Here is a 25,687-nt window from a genome sequence, read left to right on the forward strand (position 1 = left end):
TCTGCCATGGCAGCCGTTGGAGGGCTTAACCAGTGGCTTAGTTCTCTGAGCCCGCTCTGTGGTTTCCCACACCAAACCACTGATTGCAGACAAAGGGCTGCAAACAAGAGCATGAGGAGCCTCTCCCAAGCTCCCTGTGGGGTCCTCTGCTGCCCAGGTTTGCCTGCCAATCCCTAGGGGTCTCACCTGTCCCAGAAGCAGGGTTGGGGCTCCAGGCTGAGGGCTAGAGAGGCTACTGCTTTGGAACTGAAAGCCCAAGTCACAAGGTGTTCCTCTAAACTACTAATCAGAATACCGTTATCTTGTCTGCTTACCTCCTCTCAGAGACACTTCCTAGCACTACACAGGTTAGTGCCTTTCTTAGAAAGGAGCTCCTTTTACAGAAGCATCTGAAGAGACTCTCCTTCCCAGCCTTGCCTGCCCCCAGCAGTCTCTGCGTACCTGCAACTGCATACCTGCAAAAGCTGGGGCTGTTTATGTCCTGGCTAACCTGGGGATTTGGGGGCACTGTGCTTTTGGCCTCCTCCCAACCTTTGTCCCTCTCCTCTGCATTTAATATCCAAGACACTCCAACACAGCACTCTCCCATGCACCACCCAGGGGAGGGCCCAAGACCCACTTACCCCCTTAAAGAACACGCCATCTGTGTTTTTGCTCACTCTATGTATCCAGGTGAAGGGTATCCTAGACTTGGGAGCCCCTGCACAGTGGGGACAGGCAGGCAGCAGTTTTCTTTACTCATTCCCTTAAGCCCTAACAATGCAGGGAAAAATGGCTTGACAGAGGACATTTGATGCCAGGAATGAGGATGGTTCCAGAAGTCACAGAAGATTGTGTACAGAAGGGGACAGGGAGAGAACTACCACCTGACCTGAAGTAACTGTCCCGGCTTGGAACAGCACCTGAAGCTAGAAGGCATGAGACAAAGGTGAGAAGATCTGGCTCATGCCAGGATACTTGAAGCCTTATTAGTCTGAGCATATGGAAGGTATAGGGATAGGTAGGTTGAGGGCTAAGACTTTCCAGACAGGTTTTCTTTAATGCTAATAAAAAAGTGCTGAAGAATCCTCTCCACCTTGAAGTGTAGAGAAGTATCCAGGTGTACATAATGGGCCAGAGGAAGCTGGAGCTGGGTGCTCCCTGAGGAACACAAGTAACGGTTTAAGGGGCAATAAACTTCCGAACAGAATCTGTTCATTCAGCACGTATTTGAGCACCTTCTAGGTGAAGGCGTGGTGGTAGTAGGCACTGAGGACCCTAATGAAGCAGGTCCTTGCCCTTGGAAGTCCATATTTTCATGGGAGAAACATAGAAATAACAGGCATAATCAACCAAGTGTGGAAAAGGTTACAAGGGAGGTTTGCTGAGAGTCCTTGGGAACCCAGAGCAGGGGGCCCAGGCTGGGACAGAGGAAGGGAAACGGGGAGGTGCTGGTGAGTGAAGAATGTGGGAAGGATGTTTTTAGGCAAAGGACTAAGTATGAGCTTTGAAAGAGTATGTCTGCGTCCAAGAGCTCCAAGTACCTTTGCGGGATATGAGTGGGGCGGAAAGGAATTAGAAACGGGAAATGAGGATAAGGTGAGGTGCAGGAGGAGCCAAATTGCAGGGACTGAGTCCCAGGTACATTCTGAGACACTGGAGAGAAACCTGGAAGTCTCCCGAGGGCCTGATGTTCTCCTGTCCCTTTTGGCACCAGAATAGCAAGTCTTTATTGCTGTCTGGTTAGACAGAAAGCTGTACCTCATGTTGCACACATGTCCCAAACCCTGGCACTCAGTTGGGACACCCATCCTCCCAACTACTAGGCTGATCCCTCCTGGGCAGTGCCATACTCTATCCATACTCCATACTCCACAATAGGAGATTAACTCAGGAAGTAAGAGGTGGAATATGGGAGAGGAAAAAGCAGAATCCAGGGCCAGAAGCTGAGAAAAGAGTGGTTAGGATTGTCAGATTAAACATGGGACAGAGGGGATCCCTGGGTGGTGCAGCGGTTTGGCGCCTGCCTTTGGCCCAGGGCGTGATCCTGGAGACCCGGGATCGAATCCCACATCAGGCTCCCGGTGCACGGAGCCTGCTTCTCCCTCTGCCTGTGTCTCTGTCTCTCTCTCTCTCTCTCTCTGTGACTAACATAAATAAAAAATAATAAAAAAAGAATTCTTTAAAAAAAAAAAAATAAACATGGGACAGACACCTAGTTAAACTGGAATTTCGGATAAACCAATATTTCATGGGGCATAATGATAATAAAAATGTATCCAATTATTTGAAATCCCAATCTAACTGGCACCATTTTTGTTTGCTAAATCTGCCAACCCTGAGTGGTACCTGTCTGCTTGGTATCAGTGCCTCAGTGAAAAACCAGGAGGCAGCCAGAGGAAGAGCTCTAAGACACGGTCACCCTGACTTTGGGCATAGTCTATCCTCTTGGCCTGCTGGCTTGGGGCAGCCATGTCCCCAGTGCCACACGCAAATACCAGGGCTCCAGAAGGGCTCTGGCTGGCAGGAATGCCACAGAAGACAGACACAAGGCAACAAATTATCTCATTTTAAGTTGCAGGCCAGGGACTTGGTATCTTTTAATAAACCAGTCTCTTTGCTTCCAGCCTCTCCCCTGTCCAACTTATCCTAACAGCACTCATTATTCTTCCTTAAGCCCAAATTTAATTCTCACTTTCTTTAAAGTCTTTAGCTTCCCCCAGTGGCTCCAGATAAACAACTCTCCAGCCTGGCATGAAGCCAGGCCCTATACATCTGGCCCAATAGATTTCTTCCAGCTTTATTTCCCTTGATTACTCTCCATTCCAGCTACTAAAACCGGAGTCCTTGGTGTCTTGCAAAAAGATCTTTAACTTCCATCTCTTTATGTCCCCTTCCTTACCTGTAGAAATCTTTCAAGGCGGAATTCAATGGTAATAAATCTAATGCCATCACCTCCATGTTGCCTTCCTTGACTTCCACCTACCCTCCCCGTTCTGGCCTTGTCCCCAGCTAAAAGTTGTAATCTCTAAGTTTTGCCAGCACATTCTCTAGATATTTTTTTAGCCTTTACTACCCTGCAATGCATGTTAATAATCTGTACATTTTCCTCTACTTTCTCTACTAGATTATATAATCCTTGACAGCAAGCAAGAATCAAGTACAGTTTGAATGAATATAAGAAATGAAGTCACAGAAAAGGCAAAACCCACAAAGCAATACCAACAGCTTCATGATGCCACCAGCAGGCAGAGCATTGAGAGGTGAAAGCCTAATCCCTATTCCCTTGTGAAAAGTACTACACTATTGGAAACCTGTAATTTAGGAGATAGGGCAGAGTGTCCTGCAGAAAAGCCTCATAAGAAAAGGGGCTGAGTGACCAAATTTACACAGAGAGCCCACTTCCAATCAACTACAATCAGAGGAGAGAAATTTCTAACCTTTTGCTAAAGTCATAAATGGAACTGTACCATCTGCTTCCTAGGAACCAAAATGTTTGTTCAGAATGTTCCATTCTCCCTCTCCAATTTTGACCCTATGCTAAAAGGCAATGCAGTGCCCAGGAAGCAAGGAGAAAACCACTTAGAAATCACTTTTATTTTTTCATGAATTGAAATAAAACATTTTCAGTGGAAATACACAACTGTCACTGTTAAGCTCCAATCCATCTCTTCATCTTTTTTTTTTTTTTTAAGATTTTATTTATTTATTCATGACAGATGCACAGAGAGAGAGGCAGAGACACAGGCAGAGGGAGAAGCAGGCCCCATGCAGGGAGCCTGATGTGGGACTCGATCCCGGGACTCCAGGATCGTGCTCTGGGCCAAAGGCAGGCGCTAAACCACTGAGCCACCCAGGGATCCCCTCTCTTCATCTTAAGGCTTTCAAAGTACAAGATCTATGAAATTAAATAGGTTGAAACTCACTCTTTAATTCAACCAAACTCTCAGGTGGGATCTAACCAAGGAGGGAAGACATACCAATTGCTCACTCCCCCCTCTAAGCTCTGGGAGGGCACAAGGGCCACACAGCTAAATTCTTCACACTCTCATCTCCCAGGAATACCGGCACTCAAGGGTAAAACCCAGTAACATACAAGTTTCAAACTGTGAGGCCTCAGTGAGTTACTATGGCCAGAATGAGTCCAGAAACCACACAAGCCCTAGATAAGAGCTCTGTCAAAGAAAGCCACGCCTTCAACCTATAGAAGGATGACAAAACCTAGAGGGACACACAACTGCTCAGAGCTTCACCTTTAACTAAGCAGCGCCTCCATGTCTGCCCCACTGCTAAGCTTAAGTCAAAGCTACCTTTCACTCCTTTTCAGGAGATCACATTAATTATCCTAGCAATGGTTTATTTATAAATGTAAAAGATTATTATAAAAGTCACGATCCCACTTGTAAAAATCTTGGAAAATGGAGAAAAGGGCAAAATTACTCTTAATCCCATCACTAATAATGTTAGCCTTCGGTAAATTTTCTTGGTATTTTTACACAGATATAATGTATCATGTTGCTAAGCCACTCACACGACTATTAATACTTTTCTCTAAAAACTTAGAATCAAATATATGCAACCATTTTTTAAAAAATCAAATGAGGGATCTCTGGGTGGCGCAGCGGTTTGGCGCCTGCCTTTGGCCCAGGGCGCGATCCTGGAGACCCAGGATCGAATCCCACGTCGGGCTCTCGGTGCATGGAGCCTGCTTCTCCCTCTGCCTGTGTCTCTGCCTCTCTTTCTCTCTCTGTGACTATCATAAATAAATAAAAATTAAAAAAAAATAAATAAAAAAAAATAAAAAATCAAATGATACTTTCAATATTTACTGGATTATTTTTATTTTCCAATTTTTTTAAAGAATTTATTTGAGAAAGAGAGAGCACAGGGGGGAGCAGCAAAGGGAGAAGCAGGCTGTGGGGCTTGATCCCAGGACCCCAGGCTTGTGACTTGAGCCGAAGGCAGACGCTTAACCACCCAGATGCCCAAATATTTTCTAAAATCCTAACAGCAAAAAGCAAGCTATTGGAAATCTAAATTAAATTAGCTGCCCCACTAATTGTGAGAGTATATAAGAGATTAACAATAAATTCAGTAAGTTACATCACCCCAAAGGAGGTGTTAAATCACATGCTAAACTGCTACCAGTTCAATTTCCAGCTAAACTTTAAATCCTATTCCAAGTTGTCTCACTTAATAGACCTATCAGTTTGGGTGTTTCACTCTCTTCCAGGGAGAAGTGTGAGGAGAATTTAAACAAAACTCAATAAACAGAAAAGTATCAGAGGTGACAGAAGAACTATGTAAGTTTAGAGGCAATGGGGAGAAGAGAGCTGGTGTTCTAATCCACATCTAGACCCCCAGTGCCTCTACTCTGACTCTACCTGCCCTGTTGTCACTAACCTGCTCCCTCCCACAACAACCAGACTTCCTGTAAAGGACCAGTCAATAAGTATTTTAGACTTTCAGGGCTAAGAGGCCAAATTGAGAATATGTACTTATATAACAAGAGAGAAAACAAACTTCCACATTTTTCAATTGATGAAATTCAAAATCTGGTAATTAGCTACATTTTTTGTAGAGGTTCTACTAATAGATTAGATCAGATTTAGGGGGTGGGATCACATTTGCAAAGTAAGGTCCCTTTCATCAAATTGGTTACAAATGTTCACCTGTTAATATGCAGATTCTGTAATAAGATTTTACATATTTCATCTCTGAAAACATCTTTTCACATAGATAGGTACTGCGCCAAATACTGTTATCATTCCACAAGCATGATTTTAATTGAACACATTCTTCTCTTAGAAGACATTTATACAATTCTATTAGAGTCTTGATAGTTGCCTTTTAATCACTTCCAATCAAAGGTTTGGTGTAAACTCCTTAGTTGCACAAATGGATTTTGAAATAAGGAAATTTCTTTTCCATTCACATCAAACAGCAGTATCACTGCTAGAACCATAGTCTGTATTTAGAGATCATATCCACAGTAACTTTGTGTAGGAATGGAGATTTTGTCTTTAACTTTTGACAGTACAAAAAGAAGTACATAAGATAGCTTGACATGACTTATGATTCAAACGTCAGTTGTCAAAATGACTTTACTACAATTTAAGGTTTGCAAAGAAGCTGTCTGCCTTGTAATTTTAGGCTAAAGTCATTAAGAAACTTTATCAAGCCTGCAGCAAAGGCCAATTTCCAAAGCTATTCAGCATTCAGTAATAGTGGTTGAGAATGATGATTCTTCTCGTTCAGAAAAATTTCAACATCAGTCCTAAACTCAGAAAATTACAAGAAAACTTTATCACTGGTAAGTTGTCAAATTATTATGTACTAGGGCATGCCAGAATATTCAGCTTCCCTAACAAAAATTCTTGGAATTGATTATCATCGTGAAGTCCACAAGAGGGAGTGAAGTTCAGTGCTGATTCTAACAGTTCAGTAACATGATAGATTCAAATATTTTTCTGCAAAGTACCTGCTGATGAAGGATATAATGAATAACCACAGGCTTTAAATACCTTACATTTTCACAAGCTTTATAAATTTGTCCAGTTAAATTTTTTCTGTTCCATATATATTCTTACCACCATCACCTGTAACAGATATTAGCAGATCACACTTCAGGTTGTACTGATTTTTTTAAAAATTTATTTATGATAGTCACACACACAGAGAGAGAGAGAGAGAGGCAGAGACACAGGCAGAGGGAGAAGCAGGCTCCATGCATCGGGAGCTCGATGTGGGATCCGATCTCGGGTCTCCAGGATCGCGCCCTGGGCCAAAGGCAGGCCAAACCGCTGCGCCACCCAGGGATCCCTGTACTGATCTTTTCTTAAACGTTTTTGAAAACATTCTCAGCTGTCATTGTTTTAAGTAGACTATTCGTTAATGCTAATTCTTCAGTCACTTCAAACGAGGGATTGATTCTGTGAAGAAACCAACAGTAACAGTGGCATCTGTTGACTCATCAAGAGCCAAGGAAAACCACATGAATTCATCTGCCTAGTGTTTTGACTACTGCTATTCCTCCCAAGGACTTCTACATTTTGAGAAGTTGTTCTTGCCAAAAGGCTAACACTTTTAAACAAGTTTGTTTGCTCTCGACACATTTCTTCGGCATTGTATCAGTAAAAAGCTTTCCTTGTTCAGCTAATTGATGAGCCACTTGGGAAACTTACTCCAGTAGTAGCCTCATCTTCCTTTTTGTGAAGAAATTCTGCTGTGATGAAACAGTCCCTTTAAGACTTCCCTTCCTATGTGCTGGGACTATCGTGGCAACTATTTAGTCTGGTAATGTCGATGGGTCCTCTCAGCACAGCTCTTACTAAGTAAGGATAGCTTTGCCAACTAATTTGATAACAAAAGAATGCACACTCTACTGTGCCCTAAAAACATGACATTCTAAGTCCATTTTTCCTCTTCCTCACTTGTTCTGACATGATCAGTAGGCACTGATAATAAAATAATAAATAAAACATTATGATATGCTGACCCACACAGCACTGGAAACACCGTCACGTTGTACGGTGTCCTTGCCATTTGTAGTACATTGAACAGCAATGCCAAGTGAGGAGAATGCCACATATGGTCTCTGTCACAACTACAGAATCCTACAGTTACAGTGCAAAAACAGCTACAGAAAATATGTAAACCAACGAGGAAAGGGGTCCATTAAAGTTTTATTTATAGATGCTGAAATGTGAATTTCATATAATTTTCATGTGTCATCAAATATTACTGATTCTTTTTCAACTAATAAAAATGTAAAAGCAAAAAAAAAAAAAAAAGTAAAAGCCGTTCTTAGCTTACAGGCCATACAAAGGCAGGCAGGCTGCATTTTGCTCTGAAAAGCTGGTATTCCACAACATACCATAATCCTCCCCTCACATCTCTACACTTTTGATCATATTGCTCCTGGTGTCTGGATCACCCTTTTGGCTTTTTTTTTCCCCCTTTTGGCTTCTCTGCATGAGGATTCCCCGTCCCAGCCCACTGGTGTTAATCACCCTCCTTCCATGTTTCCACTACAAGATATAAATACAGCCCAGAGAGTCCCTACCGCAGTTGATTTCAACTGCTTTGTATGTAGCCATCTCTACACATTTCTGTACCTCTGCAAGAACAGGCTCATAGCAGGTATTCAAAATAGGTCTGTACAAGAAAAAGCAAAGGCATAAAGCGTCACAAGTGGTACAAATCCGGTCCATAGCAGCTATATACTAATCCAGCAAAACAGCTTTGCGCAGTGGCAGTATCGTAGCCAATGAGGTTTATCCGAGGCGCAAATATTGCTAATTGAAAACTAATCCAGCAAAACAGAGAAACAATTCCAACCTCTGATTTACATGCTTCTCCTGGCAATTAATAATCCAGTAGCTTCTCTAGCTATCTTCCCCATAATGTCTGCCCAGCCTTGTTCCTCACCCTGAACACTAATTTTGAGATCAGACTCACACACAGACTAGAAAAACAACCAGGCTTGCTCTATCATTCCTGGGAATGTATACAGATTGCTAGAAATGTATTAAATTCCTTTTTCTGTTTCTTCCAAAAACTAAGGTGTATTATGATGACTATTTGGCAAAAACTGAGTACAAACTAAGGATTTATCAAGAAAAATCATGGATGCATGTCACCAGACTATAAATGGAGAGGGGGAAAAAAACTATAAGAGAAAATACATCTAATATGATTGATTTTATTATTTTTTTAATATGATTGATTTTAGAGGTTATCTAGACTTTTCTTTACTGAATTGTGATTACTTTTAGAGTTAAAAAATTTTTATTGGGAAAGAAATCCACAATATTAATGACAATTTGACAGGGTATCTATACTGATGCAAAATTAAAGATGTTAATAAGCCAAAAGAGTTCCTTTAAAGTTAAGTGAACTGTGGTAAATATTTTTTTAAAGTTAATAACTATTAGAATGTCATCCAGTTTATGATTTGTAAAACCTCATTTAGACACATATGCAGAATGGTTAGAGTAAACAGGCAAATAAGCAATACAGTGACGGCCTCTGGAAAAACAACAGAAGAGATGGTGCTGCAACACCAGATTTGTTAAAGATGTGATGAATCCCAACACACAAAGTGAACAGCAACATGTGAGCCCAACAAAAGGGGACAATAGGCAAGAGACTGAGCCAACTGAAGAAACTCAGATACCCTCTCCCCCCCCCCAACACGGAGACCATGACCCTGGAAGGCCGCGAGGAAGCACCTGCTCCTGGGGAGCCTGCTGCTTCTCCTGGCCAGTCAAATCACTGTTCACAAGCTGCACAAGGAAAATGTGATATGTCTGCATCTCTAATAAGTCACAAATATTCATCTTTATTACAGCTAGTCTCATAAAAACCGAATTTCATCTTTTTCAAGCAATGTATAAGCTTTACCATGGAAACAGAATACAGAATTAAAATGAAAAAAAAAAAAAAAAAAAAAGGTCTTGTTCTTCCAATTTTTTTTTTTTTTAAAGTAAGCTCTAGGGATCCCTGGGTGGCGCAGTGGTTTGGCGCCTGCCTTTGGCCCAGGGTGCCATCCTGGAGACCCGGGATCGAATCCCACGTCGGGCTCCCGGTGCATGGAGCCTGCTTCTCCCTCTGCCTGTGTCTCTGCCTCTCTCTCTCTATCATAAATAAATTTTAAAAAATTAAAAAAAAAATAATAAAGTAAGCTCTAGGGCAGCCCCGGTGGCGCAGCGGTTTAGCGCCGCCTGCAGCCCAGGGCATGATCCTGGAGACCCTGGATCGAGTCCCACGTCAGGCTCTCTGCATGGAGCCTGCTTCTCCCTCTGCCTGTGTCTCTGCCTCTCTCTCTCTCTCTCTCTCTCTCTCTCTCTGTCTCTATGAATAAATAAATAAAATCTTAAAAAAAAAATAAAGTAAGCTCTATTCCTAATGTGGGGCTTGATCTCAGGACTCCAACATCAAGAGTCATGCTGGGGGATCCCTGGGTGGCGCAGCGGTTTGGCGCCTGCCTTTGGCCCAGGGCGCGATCCTGGAGAGCCGGGATCGAATCCCACGTCGGGCTCCCGGTGCATGGAGCCTGCTTCTCCCTCTGCCTGTGTCTCTGCCTCTCTCTCTCTCTGTGACTATCATAAATAAAAAAAAAAAAAAAAATATTTAAGAGTCATGCTGGGACACCTGGGTGGCTCAGCAGTTGAGCACCTGCCTTCAGCTCAGGACATGATCCCAGAGTCCCTGCGCGGGGCCTGCTTTTCCTCCCTCTGCCTGTCCCTGCCTCTCTCTGTGTCTCTCATGAATAAATAAAATCTTAAAAAAAAATAAAATAAAATAACCTACCCATACATGGGATGCCTGGGCAGTTCAGCAGTTGAGTGCCTGCCTTCAGCTGGCACTGATCCTGGAGTCCCAGGATCGAGTCCCACATCGGGCTCCCTGCATGGAGCCTGCTTCTCTCTCTGCCTCTATGTTTCTCACGAATAAATAAATAAATCTTAAAAAAAAAAAAAAAAAAAAAAAAAATATATATATATATATATTTAATCTACCCATATACAACTCCTAGAAAAAAACTGAGCCACAGAAATCATAGATTATGGCTTTTCAAAATCATTTTTAAGGGGATCCCTATGTAGCTCTGCAGTTTAGCGCCTGCCTTTTGCCCAGGGCATGATCCTGGAGTCCTGAGATGGAGTCCCACATCAGGCTCCCTGGATGAAGCCTGCTTCTCCCTCTATCTGTGTCTCTGCCTCTCTCTCATGAATAAACTCTTAAAATATATATATATATATATATTTATTTATATATACTTTAAATATATATATATACTTCTTACAATTTGCTGAAAATCTTTCCTAATTTTTGAAGAACAAATACAAATTATTAGTTCTAGATTTTATATAACGATATAAATACACATTCTGTTTTGATACCAAACATAACCCAGAAACCATACAACTGTGTAACAGTAACCACATTAGTGAGAGTTACTAGAAAATGGCTTTTAAGGTTTTATTTATTTGAGAAAAAGAGAGGAGGGAGAGGAGTAGAGGGGGAGGGAGAGAGAGACTCATGTAAACTAGAAAAAGCAGACTCCGTGCTGAGGGTGGAGCCCAATGCTGGGCTTGATCTCATGATCTTGAGATCACAACCTGAGCTGAAACCAAGAGTCTGACACTCAACTGACTGAGCTACTAAGGCAATCTACTCCCTCTTAAAATTTTTATTTACAGAAAATGTCTTTTAAAAAACAAAACCAAAAAAATAAAAAATAAAAAATAAAAAATAATAAAAAATAAAAAATAAAAAAAATAAAAAACAAAACCAAATAAAGCTAAAATTTGTTAGCAAATATTTGAACAATTCTGAAAAAGCACCACAGAGCTATGGAGATTTGGTTCTCAAATTTCAATTGATCCTGACTTATGACATTCTCTCTGGCAAAAAAGCAAGCTCAGATAGTATTATTCATAGTATTATTCAGTATTATGCATTAAATAAAGAGTCTAATGGATTTGAGTGTGTCTGAACATTTAAGGCAGACTTTGATTCTATAACTGACTTTTAGCCAGAGCACATACAGTAGGATTTTACAGCCAGTATGAACCTCCTGGATTCAATAAAACTGTTCTAACACACAGAAACATACATAGGAACTCACAGTGTGTAAGTCCTACAGGCACTTTGAGAGCAAATGCTTTCAGGGAGAGGAGCCCTGATGGGTAAATGATTGGAGCCCACTCTACTGGGCAAGGTCTGACTCCATCCCAGCCAGGAGAATTAACAAGAGCCAATGATACAATATTGGCAGCTAGTCCTACATGTCCCCCTGATTCCTTTTTTCCAGGATCACACCCTTGCCCTAAGAATTCTGGAACTAGTTAAACAGGAGAAAAAATTCATGGAAGGTTCACTCACATCACAATTGTGGAGAATATATGTGACAAGCACTGAAAACCCTGGTTCATTCTTCCCTAAATTAGGTAACACCTTGACTTGATTCAGTTTTCCTATAAACAGCTGGCTTGAAAAAAAAAAAACAATTTGAGGAATGTTTTAGTATGTAAGTTTGAACTGATGTGTTACTTTGTATATGGTTTTCTGTAAAACAGAGTCTTTGGCCCCATAAAAGCAGATCTGTTCCATTTAGAACTTATCCATCATGTAAGATACAGGTAGTCTGACAGAGACTACTAGAAGAATGGCAACTGAAGTAAAATTTGAATGGATACGGAGGAGAGGAATATGCTCTCTGCAGACAACACTGACCCACATGTGCCTTGGAACTGAAAAATCTGCTTTAGTACAGACATAGCTAAAGAAGGCATCTGGTTAAAGCTGTTGAAGGAGGGCAGCAATGAAACTGAAAGCAGTAAGTGGGCCTTATTCAGATATTGGTAAGAGTGGTACTTACACTGTACTAAATACCATGCACTATTTTAAGCACTTTACAGATACTAACTCATTTAGACCTCATAACAACTCCACAGGGCAGGTACCATGGGTATCCTGAGGAAACTGACATACAAAGAGTAAAGTCACTTGCCTAAGGTCCCACAGCTAGTAAGTGGCAGAGCTGGGCTTCAAACTCAATCAGTCTGGCCCTGGAGTCAGTACTCTTAAACATCATGCTGACTGTTAACTATGCTTTTCTTAATTGAGCTAAAAAGAAAAACAAGAGGAATAGCAAATAAGCATACGTGACTCTCTAAAAGCTGTTCAAGATATGTCAGGGAGTTTTTAACAGGCCATAATTACAACAACCACAAAATGAGTTACTAAAAATAAAAAACAGAAATGTTAACTTTAACATGCTTTACTGAAAATTTAATATTCATTATGAAATACTCTTAGTTCAATTATAAAATTTAAGTTTTGGAGTTTTTTAAAATAAAAAATACAAGTATAGGCTTCTAATTTATGTTATATTTGGATAGATTGATTTACACAAATCCTAATGTGGTGGGCTACCAAATACTTGGTAGCAGTAAATGTCAAAAATATAATGTTCTTACCAGAATTAATAAAAACTTACATATAAAAACTATATTTAAACTGTTAAGTCTCAAAACACCAGGCCAAAGGTTTTTTCCCAACCTCTTCTTTCCTAAACATAACTACCTCTCCTCAATGGGGGTAGTTTTGTGACAAGGCTAAAATTTCACAGGAAAGTGGGCACACCGGCCGTTCCCCTCCTCATTAGAAGTCAACTTGTCAAGACTTACTGTGGCCACATGTGTTTCAAATACTAGTAGGAAACAAATGAGTCGACTTAACACAAAAAGCAAACTGTTATATAAGGGATGAAACATTTCAATAAGCTCAGATATGACATAATGACACTATCACAGGCCTGAATATCTTCTTTATCTCCTAAATAAGTTGAGCCCCCAACAGGAAAAAGGTCACCTCACAGAGAACGCTATGAGATTTTTAAGTCGCTAGACTCCTTTCCATCTTCTCTTCCTCATCAGCTCTTGATACTGCTGTCAAATTCTACACACTGGCAAAGAAAAAAGGGGTGAAAGTTGAGGGATTGTATAGAGAAATAAAAAATTTGTGATTACTTGTACTAAAATATTATAGCCATTGATATAATTTAAAATGCCTAAAACACATGGCCTGTCCTTAAAGAAATGCCAATGTGAACATTAAAACCACCATAAAATAACTGAGAATGGGATTCATTACATTTCAGCAGAACAGCAACCCTCTATCCCCCACCCACCCTAGGAAGCTCAATTCAATTTTACAAAGGCACTGGGAAAAAATGTGCTTGTTCCTTATAATGGCTGTCAATTCAGAGACTATTTGAAGTACAACTACCAACAACTAGGGAATCTCAAACTTGCTGAGTATTCAGTTCTTATCTCAAAAGCATCTCCACAGACCTAGAACATGGGGGTATTCACCTAGAATGGATACACAGGGACCAAGCCATTGAGAAGGCTAGAAAAGCGGCACCAATGAGCTTTTCACAAACTGTAGGCTTTCCCATAACCAAATGATGCTGCCAATCCCTGAAAGGCCACATGAGTCTGATAGACTGTTATACACTGATTTTTTTAATGCTTTTAAAAAAATAATCAAGATGTAATTTACACAACATAAAAATTTCACCATTTTAAAGTGTACGTCTCAGTGGTTCTTAGTATATTCACCAATGTTGTAGAATTATCACCACTATCTAATTCCAGAACATTTCCATCACCCCAAAAATAAACCCCATACCTATTATCATATGCACTGATTTTACCCATACTTTCTCCGCAGATATCTCTGTGGCCCATGCAGGTATTTTAAGATGGCTGGCTGGGGTGAATCTACACAGTATCTATATGGTAAGAAAACAAGAAAGCTACATTGTCCAGAAGGATACTGAATCCAAATTCTTGGCATTTTAGCAATTACACTAATGTAATTTTTTTATATTGGCTAAGAATGGCAGAGAAACTTACATTCAATATCCATCTTCACTTAACACATTAGTGTGCCCCAAATTCATCCAAGATGTTAAAAGAAGGGAAGACAATCTACTAGGATTAGCCATAACTTTCCATAGTTGCAATTTCAAAATATAGAAGATGCAAATGTGGGAAAACCTCCTTTAGTATCAAGCATAGCTGGATTAAAAAAAAAAAAAACAACAACAACAAAATGAAAAACTTAATCATTAAGTAAATATTGCCCCATTTGGGAAAACAATCCCTACACCAGTCCAGTATTTAAAGTAATGTAACTTTTATCATTCTTGTGACCTAGACCCTCTCCTAACAAGAAAAATAACCTTTAAGCAAAGGTCTGGCAGGAAAGCCTGCAGATGTGTAGTGCTCAGGCTGCTGCAGGGCTCTCATTACCTAAGTGAGCTCATGGCTTCTAAGACACACAGGAAGGAGACCTCACCTTCAGGCATCAGGGTGTTGAAAGCGGGAGGAAGTAGGTCCACGAGGGTGTCTTGCTTTTGTGCACTTATCTGGGGTGCTATTTCCAGAGAAGGAGCTCCTTTATAGAGTGTGCCCAAGATGGATTTCTCTAAGTTGCTCTCAGAGTTGTCCAGCTGCCCTCACCAATAAGTCAGTCTTTGTAGGTTGATAGAAACCACCAGTCAAAGCAGATGCAAATGGATTGTGGGGAAGCCTTCTTTAGTATCTAACATAGCTGGATTAAAACAAAAAAACTTAACCATTAAGCAAATCTTCACTTTAATCATTACTTTCATAGCAAATATCAACTAGGTGCTATGCTTGACTCTACCTTTAGCATGGGCACTTAATTATTAATGGGGATTTTGTGGGCTTGACTGAAGACCACGAGCTCTTAATTTTTGTGCTGTAAGAAATTAGTTCTACTTGATAAACAAGTAAACAAGATCTAGAAATATTTATTGGTAATTTAACTCATGCTTGTTGAGGTTGCTTAGCAACACTTCCAGTGACTTCTGTTGTGCAACAAGTTGTACTCTAATAACGTATTTACAATTTTATTGCAATTTGCAATAATGACTTAAATACAGTTTCATTTCCTGGATTTTCCAAAACACAGTCAGATGCAATCAAGTAAAGTTCATGACATTTATACAATGTACAAATTAACAAACTTGCCTCCAAATAGTTGTCTATGGAAGAATTGCTACAATATCCCTGTTTAGAGAAGCCCAGGGAACAGACCTAAATTTTAAAAAATGACACTTGGCTAGATGAGGCTATAAAACACTTATTCTCTGTCTACCCATAAGAAATCACCCAGTGGCCAGATAACTCCAAAAAACCTTCACTAAACTGGAATTCATTTTCCTTTACCTCAAGAGCATTAAGAAGTCTGAGAATCAACTGCAGGCGAAGGAATCCAAAAATGATCTGACGTCTTTAAGGCTTACATCCTCTTATAGGATCAAAATAATGAGGCAGAAACTAGGTTTTTTTGGTGACCTTTCAACTATATATTTTTAACAAAATAATTGTTATATAGTAAAAAGTCCAATCAGCTAAATTCGTACATACATTTTTGAATGTAATTACTCCAAAATTTCCTGTTCTTAAGTCTGTTTTTCTAAAACTCTTCTAATACGATATATAAGATGGACTTATAAGTGGATGGACTTACAAGTGGATTAATTTCTATCTTTGTCAAATAAAAGGACAAATTACCTAGCAAGATGTCAGGTGGTTCTTGTACTGGAGGAGGACTAATACATGCATATTATCATTTTACTACATGCTAATCAAATACTTGGAGCTGAACAACAGAAGAAATTTGAATATAGCCATTTTCTAAACAGTTGGGATTCCTCAGGTCTAGCACAAGTGTCTACTACACCAATTTGCTGAAAGGATTATTTCAAAGTTTTTCTTAAAGCAAGATTATTCATGAGTTTAGAAAAAAAAATATCCTTCAAGCTATGTTATGAATAATCCTCTTGGTTTAAGAAAAAAAAGAGCTCAAACTCTAGGACTTTATTTGTGGGGCAAGAAGGCAAGCTTATGGAAAGGCAATTATTTGTTTTTGGTGGATTGTCTGCCATTATGATGAGTGCCATCCAATTTTAAAAATTCCTGTTTAAGTAATCTCTACAGCATACGTGGGGCTCAAACTCATAACCTCAAGATCAAGAGTCAGATGTTCTTCTGACTGAGCCAGCCAGGTGCCCCGAGTGGCACTCAATTTTAACAGATTTTTGGATTATGGCAAAGATTACTGCATATCTCATAATCTCCTATAATATCAGGCCCCAAAAATACACAAAATGTGATTTATATACAAATCTTAAAAAGTAAAAAAAATAATAACAGGTAAAAAAATACAGACATTAAAAAAAAAGGGGGGGGGTCCATATCTGTATTTCACAATGGGATCAATGCAAAATATAAAGCCATATTCAGACTGGTACAAATTCTGGAAATTCAGAAGGGAGAATTTTTAAAAATGCTAACCAGCTCAAAATTTTAAAGTAAATATTAAAATCAAAATAAAAATATTCCTGTGGTCTAACCCCCAAAGGTAACAAATGAGTTCACCTTAAAAAAAAAAAAAGTGCCATTAAGTATACAGGTGCCATCATCTGTATCTTCAAACTCCCTGTTCCTAAGAGCAGGGATGACCAGGGAATAAAGTTTTCCAAAAACATCACAGCTTCCGAATGCCCATAAATCTACCAAGGAAGATAACGGATGCCTATCTCTGATTTTTGGATAAAAACAAACATATACGCAAATGAACACTTAACAGGAAATAAAAAGATGGGAACACCTACAACCTCCAATCACCCAATCAAGCTTGGGCATTCATTCCCTCTACTTCTGTTGATTACTAAGCCACCTCCAGAGCCAAGACTGATTACTCTGCACTTACCCCACAAGCAATGGAAAGACAGATTTTGAACAAATGAGCATCAACAGCACAAAAACTCAGATTTTAACATTTACATGGAGGTCGACTTGCTTCATCTGTCAGTTCGAAATGGCAAGAAAACCCTTCTCATACAGATTCCACGGTCTACTCGATGACAGCACGACATACAGAGGTTGCTGACACATGAGCCAAAGTGTTCTACGTATCTCACTGTGAAAAATATGAGCTGAGCAACCAGAGATCGTAAAGAAGTCCCAATTACGGGCAGTTGGCAGACTTTCCCATCAAAACCCATACTGCTGCTTCACCACAGCGTGCAACTGACGGGACTCCTCACAGTGTCCTCTGAGGTGAGATCATTTCACCAAAACCGAGGGAAGGATGGCAGAAAGACCTTCAGGTGAGAAAAGGACCCGCAAAGCAGTGGCCACAATAGAAGAGGAATAGTTAACACGAGGCAGGCTGTAGCCCAGAAAAAAAGCTTCAAGTTCCTTCAACCAATGGCAGGGAATCTCACAAAGAAACCAATGCGCTTCCTAAAAGCCGTGTCCCCCAATCCCAGAACAGCTTCCCAACGGGGCTTACTTCGGTGAGTGACAACCGGGAGCTCCTCCTGTCTAGTTTTAGTTCCTTCTACTCCACCAGAGGAGGCTTCCTGCTCTCGGCTCACCGGGCGGCAGGACCGGGGGGCAAGCCTCAGGTCCACCTGGGGTTCCTTCTAAACACGCACAGCACCTGGGAGCCCCAAGCGGACGCGAGGCGCTCGAAGAGCGTGGGGGGTGGGGGCGGGACGGGGACCAACACTGCTGAGGAGGAGGGCAGGCCTCTGAGCCTGCCGCCCCCCCCAGGGCCCCAGCGCTAGGTGGTCCCTTAACGCGCCTCCAGAGAACACGAGGCGGCGGCGCCGGCGACCCGCACTCCGACGCGCGCGGAGTCCCGGGGAGGGCGTTTCCGTCTACGGGACCCCCGCGGACCCCATCGCCCTCGGGGTCCCCGACTCAGGCCGGGCCCGCTGTCCCAGCAAGTTCCCAGCCAGAGGGGGGCCTCCACCGACATACGGGGCTTCGGGGACACAAAAGGGCTCCCGGGCTCGGAGCGCGGGGGGGCCTGACAGGACTTCGCGGCGGCTCGAGGGCAGGCCCCCGAGGCACTCATCCCGGCTGCGCGCCGGGGCCGCTTATCGCCCCGCCAGGGCCTGATACTGTGGTTTTCACGGTCTGAGGAACAGTTAGGCCTCACAGGCCTGGCCTGGGATGTGCGCTCTCCGCACGCTCGCGCTCCCGCCTTCCCCACTCAGCGGCCGGGCCCGGCTTTCCCGCCCCACGGCCCGGCCAGGGGTTGGTGGCAGTTGGGAGGCAGTTGGGACCGGCCCCAGCAGGTTGGAACCGGTCTGGGCCGGGCCGGAGGAGGAAGGGGGGAGGGAGAGGCCGCCTCGCGCTCTCCCTGCGCGCGTGACTCACGCTGGCCGCTGACGTCAGGCGTGCGCGCGCGGCGGGGGGGGGCTCTACGTACGTGTAGTGCTGCGGTTTCTCGGGCTGTGCCTGCAGCACCTGAGCGGTAGCGGCCGGGGGCGCCGAGGAAGCTGCGGAGCCGCCGGGCCCGGGGCCCTTCGACATGGTCCTGTCTTCCTGCCTCTTCGCCGCTCCCCTTTTATTATTCAGTCTGCGCGGTCCGCGCCGAAGACCGAGTGCGCCTGCGCCGCGCCACGAGAACGTGAAGACCCCCCGCACGGCAGCAAGGGTTGCTGGGAGTTGTGGTCCTCGGTTCGGCTGGAATTTTACCGTCGGCAGAGGGTTGCTGCCAAAGGAATGGACCACAATACCCAGGGATCCTTGCAGTCGGTGTCCCGGATGCTGAGGTCCCGCCACGGCTTGTGGGGATTGCAGTCCCGCCGCGTTTCTTCTTCTTACCAGTGAGTTTCCAGTTTCGTAGAGGAGCTTTCCTTGAAACTGGAGCCTCTGGAGTGGAAGAGGCCCAGAACCAGAGAGGCCCTAAGGACTTATGTGAAACATTCCAAGTGTAATGTCACCACCAACAGTGCAGTAATTATCTCACCACCAGACTTGGTAGAGCTTGGGTTGAGTTCTGATGCGGGTCCCAGCAGTGCTTCAGAATCTGCATCGTCCGTTCTTAGCTCTGGGCCTTTGTGCTGCGGGCACCTGCAGTCCATGCCTGCGGCCAGGCTAAGTGGGAAGGCATGGAGGAGTGTCCGCCTCCTAGAAGTCAGCTCGAGGAATCTTCGCTAAAGTAGAGCCACAGGACACAACACTCTGTTCCCGCGTCTTTGCCGAGGCGCCCCATAAACCTTCACCAGCCCTGACACCCAGAGCTCCCACGACTTGGGCCGCTTCCCAACTCGACACCTGGCCTGACCGACTTGTTTCCAGCACGTTAGGGGCCAAGGACGAACTTAATCTCTGTCTAGAATAGTCTCAGATACACTGGCAAGTCGGAGGGGTGTGGAGAAGCGTCGCATGGCGTCGAGAGGCAGAGCCTGGGTTTGGGTAAGGGGTGCAACTTAAAATCCAACGCAGTTGCCTGCTCTGGACGCCAGCTTTTCTGTGTTTTCCAACCCCGCTTCCCACTGACGGGGCCAAGTGCTTCATTCTTTGGTTTTAGTCCAATTATTCAACCTCCTAACACACACACACACACACACACACACACACACACACTCCGAGATCTAGGCGTTTGGTCCTGTGAGCTTTACAAAGTTCTTCATAAGGATATTTGTCATTGAATTTCGTTTTCCATAATGAACCTATTTAAGTCCATTGTTTTTAAGACTGATTCGTATTTGATTAGATGGGTTGACTAATGATTGTCACGTTAATGAAAAACATTCCCAGTAACCTCAGGGGTGAAGGAAGGAGGAGTGAGTGGAAAATTGTTAGTGTTTAAGAATGACATTTTATTTAGTTCGAGTAACCTCACATCAGAAGCCAAGTTGTCAGCCTTACAAAGTTGAGAAACTGGTATTTCCTTAACAGGCCAAATCAATTGTTTAACCACTAGGGGCATGTGAAGATGAAACATTCCAAAAGGACAAATAAAAGTTGTAGTGTATTTGCTTTAACCCTGTTATTAAATCCAAGTAATTGATTTATATGTTGTGCCTGAAATAACCGAGTGTAATTTGAATGAAGAAATACAGCTCCTAGCACTAGGCTTTGAATAAGTGTATAGCATAAGCTTCAAGAAGGAGTGTGTACTGGTAAAATTGGAAGATGATATCATCCAAACTGTTTAATTTACAAAAGAAGAAACTGAAACTCAGAGAAGTAACTTGCAGGAGTTACTCAGCAAGCCCATGGCAGAACAGGAACTAGGACAGTAGTCTACATGCTGCATCACATTCTACATTGTTTTGATTGTATAAACATTTTTAGTTCTTTCCCATTTCCTGGTTGCTTTTCCTCTCCTGCACCAACTTAGGAAAAAGAAAAACGGGCCTGCCTGCCGAGTAGGAAGGACAAACTATTCCCATTAATTGCCCTTTAAGTCCAAATCTATACCTAGTTTCTCCTGGAGCATTTAGTTCTCCTCTAGTAATTAGCCAAACTGCAAAAAGGAAAACAAAACTGGAGTGTCTGTCCTCTGGAGGCTTGGGACAGACAGGTTTCCAGATCTTTTAGAAAATCGTTGGAACACAAAGGGGTTGTTAACTTAGGATCCCATTCCTTTTCCAGGCCATCTGGGCAGTCAAAAAATGTTAACAGGGTATTTTTCTGGTTTCATCTCAGAACATTTGAGAGTCTTTTGTGTGGGATCTAACCAGTGCCCTGATCCTTAGCTTTACACAGGTTCTGAGGACAAGGCAAGAGCCTCCATCTTGGTTTCTCAGCATCACATGAATGAAACAGAAAACTTAAGTTTTCCCCTTCTGTAAACTTTGGGCAGAAAGCAGAAAGTAATTATCACATAAAAGTTTAGATGTCTGATAATTAAATACAAATTGTGCCCTGTTAAGGTTGAGAGGGCTGGGGGCAGCCCCATTGGCACAGCAGTTTGGCTCTGCCTGCAGTCGGGGGCATGATCCTGGAGACCCTGGATCAAGTCCCACGACGGGCTCCCTGCATGGGGCCTGCTTCTCCTCTGCCTGTGTCTCTCATGAATAAATAAAATCTTAAAAAAAAAAAAAAAAAAGGTTGAGAGGGCTGAAATGAGAGGAATTTTGATGCTGGAGATAAAGTCAAAGACATTTTTGTCATAGCAGCTGTTTCATATTGTACATTTTCCCCCTCCCTATTGATACTGAGAGCAGCCCTTCGATGTTACAACTAAATTTCTGAGGTATTTGTATTTGTATGTCATAATTATCTGAGTTAAAATCTACCCGTACATGGTTTTGCTACTTCTTAATTTTGATAATTTAAAATATTCAGTGGGGGAAAAAAATTCAGCAAACCCAGAGGAGGAACTACAGAGTAAAATACCCAAAGCTCTATTTCAATTTTCTGAGCTTTGTTTGGTTGGTCTTAAACTTAAGCCTGCTTTGGTATTTTATATACCTGTGTCATCAAGAGAACTGAACATTACAATCCATCAAAGACATTTATTTAGGCAAAGGTAGGGATTACCATTTTTATATATTTGTCATGTTTCTTAGAAATAATACCTACTAGAATACATCGTTAAATACAAGGGCTTGTATTTAATTTCGTTTTCTTTCGATTATTCTTTACGGACGTGCAAATGCTATCCTAGCACTATTTCCATTCTGGCTGTAATCATTTCATTCAGTTAAATTACATAATTTAAAAATATGTTGCTTAGTAGGTTGTTTCAGCTATTGAAATCACAAAGTATTTTGTGATAGCCTAAGAACGTACAAAACAGTACTTACAAAATCATTTATTGACATTTTTTTCCTTTTATCTAATATTTACTCCTACCTACACTAGCATACAAAAGAACTGATTTTTGGTTAAAATGTGTATGCTTGATATGTAAAATACGTGGTGGTGTAATATGATTTGATGAATTCAAATTCTCTTTTACACCATGTACATAACCATCAAAATGTGAAAGTAAATAATCACATGGCACTCATTTTATTCTACATTGGAAAATATTTACAAGAATTTCCTTGAAGGAACCTCTCCTGCATTTTATCAGCGAGATGCGAATTTGGGTAGGCTCCTGCCCGTCCGGACCCTGTAGTCCTGATAGAGACCTATGTGAATCATTTGCATTGACTTTCTATTGTAGAGCTTTGGAACCAAGGGAAGGATCCAAACATAGCTTCATTTTATCCAATCAGAAGAGCCGCTTCGTGCTAATCGCTGATTCGTCCATTCCTCTTTGCATTTATCCAATCATCAGGCCACTTTAACAGCCAATCAGCGGCCTAGATACCCACCAATCCGGGAGCGGGGCCGAAGCACGGCCTTTGTGTCGGGGATGTCAGCGCGTCGGCGAAAGCTCCCGCCAATAGAAAAAGTCGTTGGTGTATGCAAATGAAGTCCCTATGACGTAGAGACGCAGCGTGAAGCGTGGGTATAAAAGCGGAGGCAAAGGGGGGGTTTGGAGCATAGAGCGGTTTGGTCGTTCGTTGGCGGGTCTTCTTTTCTTTGCTCGGCGCCTGCGGCTCTTCATTGGGCAGCAGCAGCGGCGCGGCAGTCGGAGGAGCGGTCTAAAACTTCAGCATTGGGTAAGCATTGGCGGGTCTGGTCGCGGTTCGAGGCCCCGCCGGCCGTTGATGCCGGGGGCCGCAGCCGTTGGAAGCGGAGTGCTGGCTGGTGCGGGCTGCTCGGGCCGCTGGCGTCGGGTGTGGGCCCCGGGAGGTTTTCCCTTGAGGCTTGGTTCCGGAACCGCCTCTCCACCTCCTTCCCTGTGGTGATTCAGAGGTCCCGACGTCGGGTTCCGGGCAAGCGGGGCCTCCGCCCGTCGAGGAGGGGAAGTGACTCCTCCCCGCGCCCCCCCTCCCGGGGGAGGCTGCTGCCGCTCCTCGCCGCCTGAGTCATTAGGGGAGGGGGAGGAGGCGGCGGCCCCGGGCCATCTGCCGCCGCGGAGAGGCGGGAGGGCAGGGGCGCCGAGCCCGTCTCCCCCTCCGCCCGCGGGGGGCGAGCGCCGCGGCCCCGGAGTCACAGATGTCTTCCTTAGGTAAAAGAAAATGGCCCGAACCAAGCAGACTGCCCGTAAATCCACGGGTGGGAAAGCGCCCCGCAAACAGCTGGCCACTAAAGCCGCCCGGAAAAGCGCCCCTTCTACCGGCGGGGTGAAAAAACCTCATCGCTACAGGTAGGCGAGGCGGCAGGAAAACAATGACCGGGCGGCGCGCGGCCCGCGCGGGAGCGCGTCCTGGGGTTGGCGCCGGGCGCTGTCCGTCCCCGGGTGTCCGCTCACACTCCCCTGCCCGCTCACTGCAGGCCTGGGACCGTAGCCCTTCGGGAGATCCGCCGTTACCAGAAGTCCACCGAGCTTCTGATCCGGAAGCTGCCTTTCCAGAGGTTGGTGAGGGAGATCGCCCAGGATTTCAAAACCGATCTGAGGTTTCAGAGCGCCGCCATTGGCGCGCTTCAGGTAAGGCGAGCGCGGCCGTTTAAGGTCGGAGGGCTCGTGCGTGGCTTCCCCTCCTCGAAGAGAGTTTAATAGTGTGGCTCTTGTCCTCAACAGGAGGCCAGTGAAGCGTACCTGGTGGGTTTATTTGAAGATACTAATCTGTGTGCCATCCACGCTAAGAGAGTCACCATCATGCCCAAAGACATCCAGTTGGCTCGCCGGATACGGGGAGAGAGAGCTTAAGTGAAGGCAGTTTTTATGGTGTTTTGTAGTAAATTCTGTAAAATACTTTGGTTTAATTTGTGACTTTTTTTGTAAGAAATTGTTTATAATATGTTGCATTTGTACTTAAGTCATTCCATCTTTCACTCAGGATGAATGCGAAAAGTGACTGTTCACAGACCTCAGTGATGTGAGCGCTGTTGCTCAGGAGTGACAAGTTGCTAATATGCAGAAGGGATGGGTGATATTTCTTGCTTCTCATGATGCATGTTTCTGTATGTTAATGACTTGTTGGGTAGCTATTAAGGTACTAGAATTGATAAATGTGTACAGGGTCCTTTTGCAATAAAACTGGTTATGACTTGATCCAAGTGTTTAACAATTGGGGCTGTTAAGTCTGACCATACATCACTGTGATAGAATGTGGGCTTTTTCAAGGGTGAAGATACAAGTCTTAACCACAGTGTAACTTACAGTTTCCTTAAAAAAAAAAAAAAAAAAAAAGTAAACCTGGCAGCTATAGAATACACTATGTGCATTTATAATAGCTATTTTATATATTGTAGTGTCAACATTTTTAAATTAAATGTTTTACATTCACATGTGGTGGGGAGTCTTGTCATTAAGGTGTGTGTAATTTAAAGTCCAGTTGGTTTTCTAACTAGACTGCACTTGTTTTCATAATAGTAAAATGCTTTGCAAATTATACCTTGCATAAGTCCTCATTCTACCACATGTTAACTAATCCTCTAGCTGATTAATGCAAACACTAATGGGGGGATTTTATTTATAAGGGCTCTAGAATATAATACAAGTTATTCACACCAGCATCATCTGTTACTAATTCTAAACTAGTTAGTGCAGCTTTTCTTTGTGTTGTGGTTGGTCTCATAACTAGGTTGAGTTTTTCTCTACCAAGAGGGAAACAATGCCGAAGTTCTTTTCCTTGTGGAGTTTGTATTATAATAACCCTTAGAGTAAACTTGCTGTGGGGGAGGGGCACACAACTCCAGCTTTTTTTGAACCTCTGCGGGTTAACATGGTGTCGGGTTAGGTTACATCTGATACATGATCCTGGGAAAAATCACTTTATAGAGATGGCCTTTCCAAGTGGTTTTAAAAATTATCCTTCTATTGAAGTCTTCTAGGTCAATTATGTATGTTGACTAAATTTCCAAATAAACTTGTTTATTCAACTAAGTGTCAAAAACCTACATTGAATATACAAAGCTTGAATACATCCATCATTTAGATTCTTTGTATCTGGAGGTTTGAGCTTAGTTATATCTGGTTTTGCTTGGTAGATGAACCATTTATACACAAAAATAGTTTATACAAGTTATTTTAACACAAGTCCTCAAGTACAGGACTCTTTGTTGGTCTAAGCTGCTTTTTTCAGTATGAAGCTAGTTTTCTTGACCAGAGATGGTCCATTGTATGCGTAGTATCTAGATGTCAGCAAGACATGGGCACAAGAGCCATGGTTCTCAGATAAGCATTCTGTGTGTTTGATAGCTGTAGAAAGATAGTTGTGCCCTAATAAAGTAGCTGTTTTTGTTTTTTGTTTTTTTCAAAGTTTGGTTTCCTATTCAAGGGACTTAGGCAAGCTGGGATAGGCTTGATTTTTGGCAAATAATTGAGCTTTCATGGGTCTCTCAAG

General features: G+C 42.8%; 2 protein-coding genes and 1 pseudogene across 10 annotated transcripts in view; 2 read left to right on the forward strand and 1 right to left on the reverse strand.

The window, feature by feature from the left end:
* The window catches only part of UNK (unk zinc finger), a 34,474-nt gene extending 14,780 nt beyond the window's left edge, over nt 1-19,694 (reverse strand). For 2 of the 9 annotated variants that reach the window (XM_025999764.2, XM_025999767.2), the window contains exon 1: nt 18,814-19,694. In XM_025999764.2, coding sequence (XP_025855549.1) covers nt 18,814-18,917 — 104 coding nt within the window. In that variant the 5' untranslated portion in view covers nt 18,918-19,694. Of the gene's footprint in view, nt 1-623; nt 1,611-14,184; nt 14,288-14,411; nt 14,577-14,856; nt 15,112-17,301; nt 17,564-17,886; nt 18,089-18,813 lie in introns of those variants that run through there. The other 7 variants (XM_025999761.2, XM_072746587.1, XM_025999762.2 and 4 more) reach the window with 7 other exon arrangements.
* LOC112920935 (U4 spliceosomal RNA) lies at nt 8,220-8,344 on the forward strand (annotated as a pseudogene).
* Nucleotides 19,695-22,695: 3,001 nt separating the features above from the next.
* Nucleotides 22,696-25,223, forward strand: H3-3B (H3.3 histone B). The gene is made up of 4 exons (XM_025999760.2): nt 22,696-22,954; nt 23,407-23,544; nt 23,673-23,826; nt 23,920-25,223. Exons 2-4 carry the CDS (start codon nt 23,417-23,419, stop codon nt 24,046-24,048), a joined length of 411 nt encoding a protein of 136 aa, XP_025855545.1. The 5' UTR covers nt 22,696-22,954; nt 23,407-23,416; the 3' UTR covers nt 24,049-25,223.
* Nucleotides 25,224-25,687: the final 464 nt, after the last annotated feature.

Source organism: Vulpes vulpes, chromosome 2 (genome assembly GCF_048418805.1).
Source record: "Vulpes vulpes isolate BD-2025 chromosome 2, VulVul3, whole genome shotgun sequence".
NCBI classification, from domain to species: Eukaryota; Metazoa; Chordata; class Mammalia; order Carnivora; family Canidae; genus Vulpes; species Vulpes vulpes.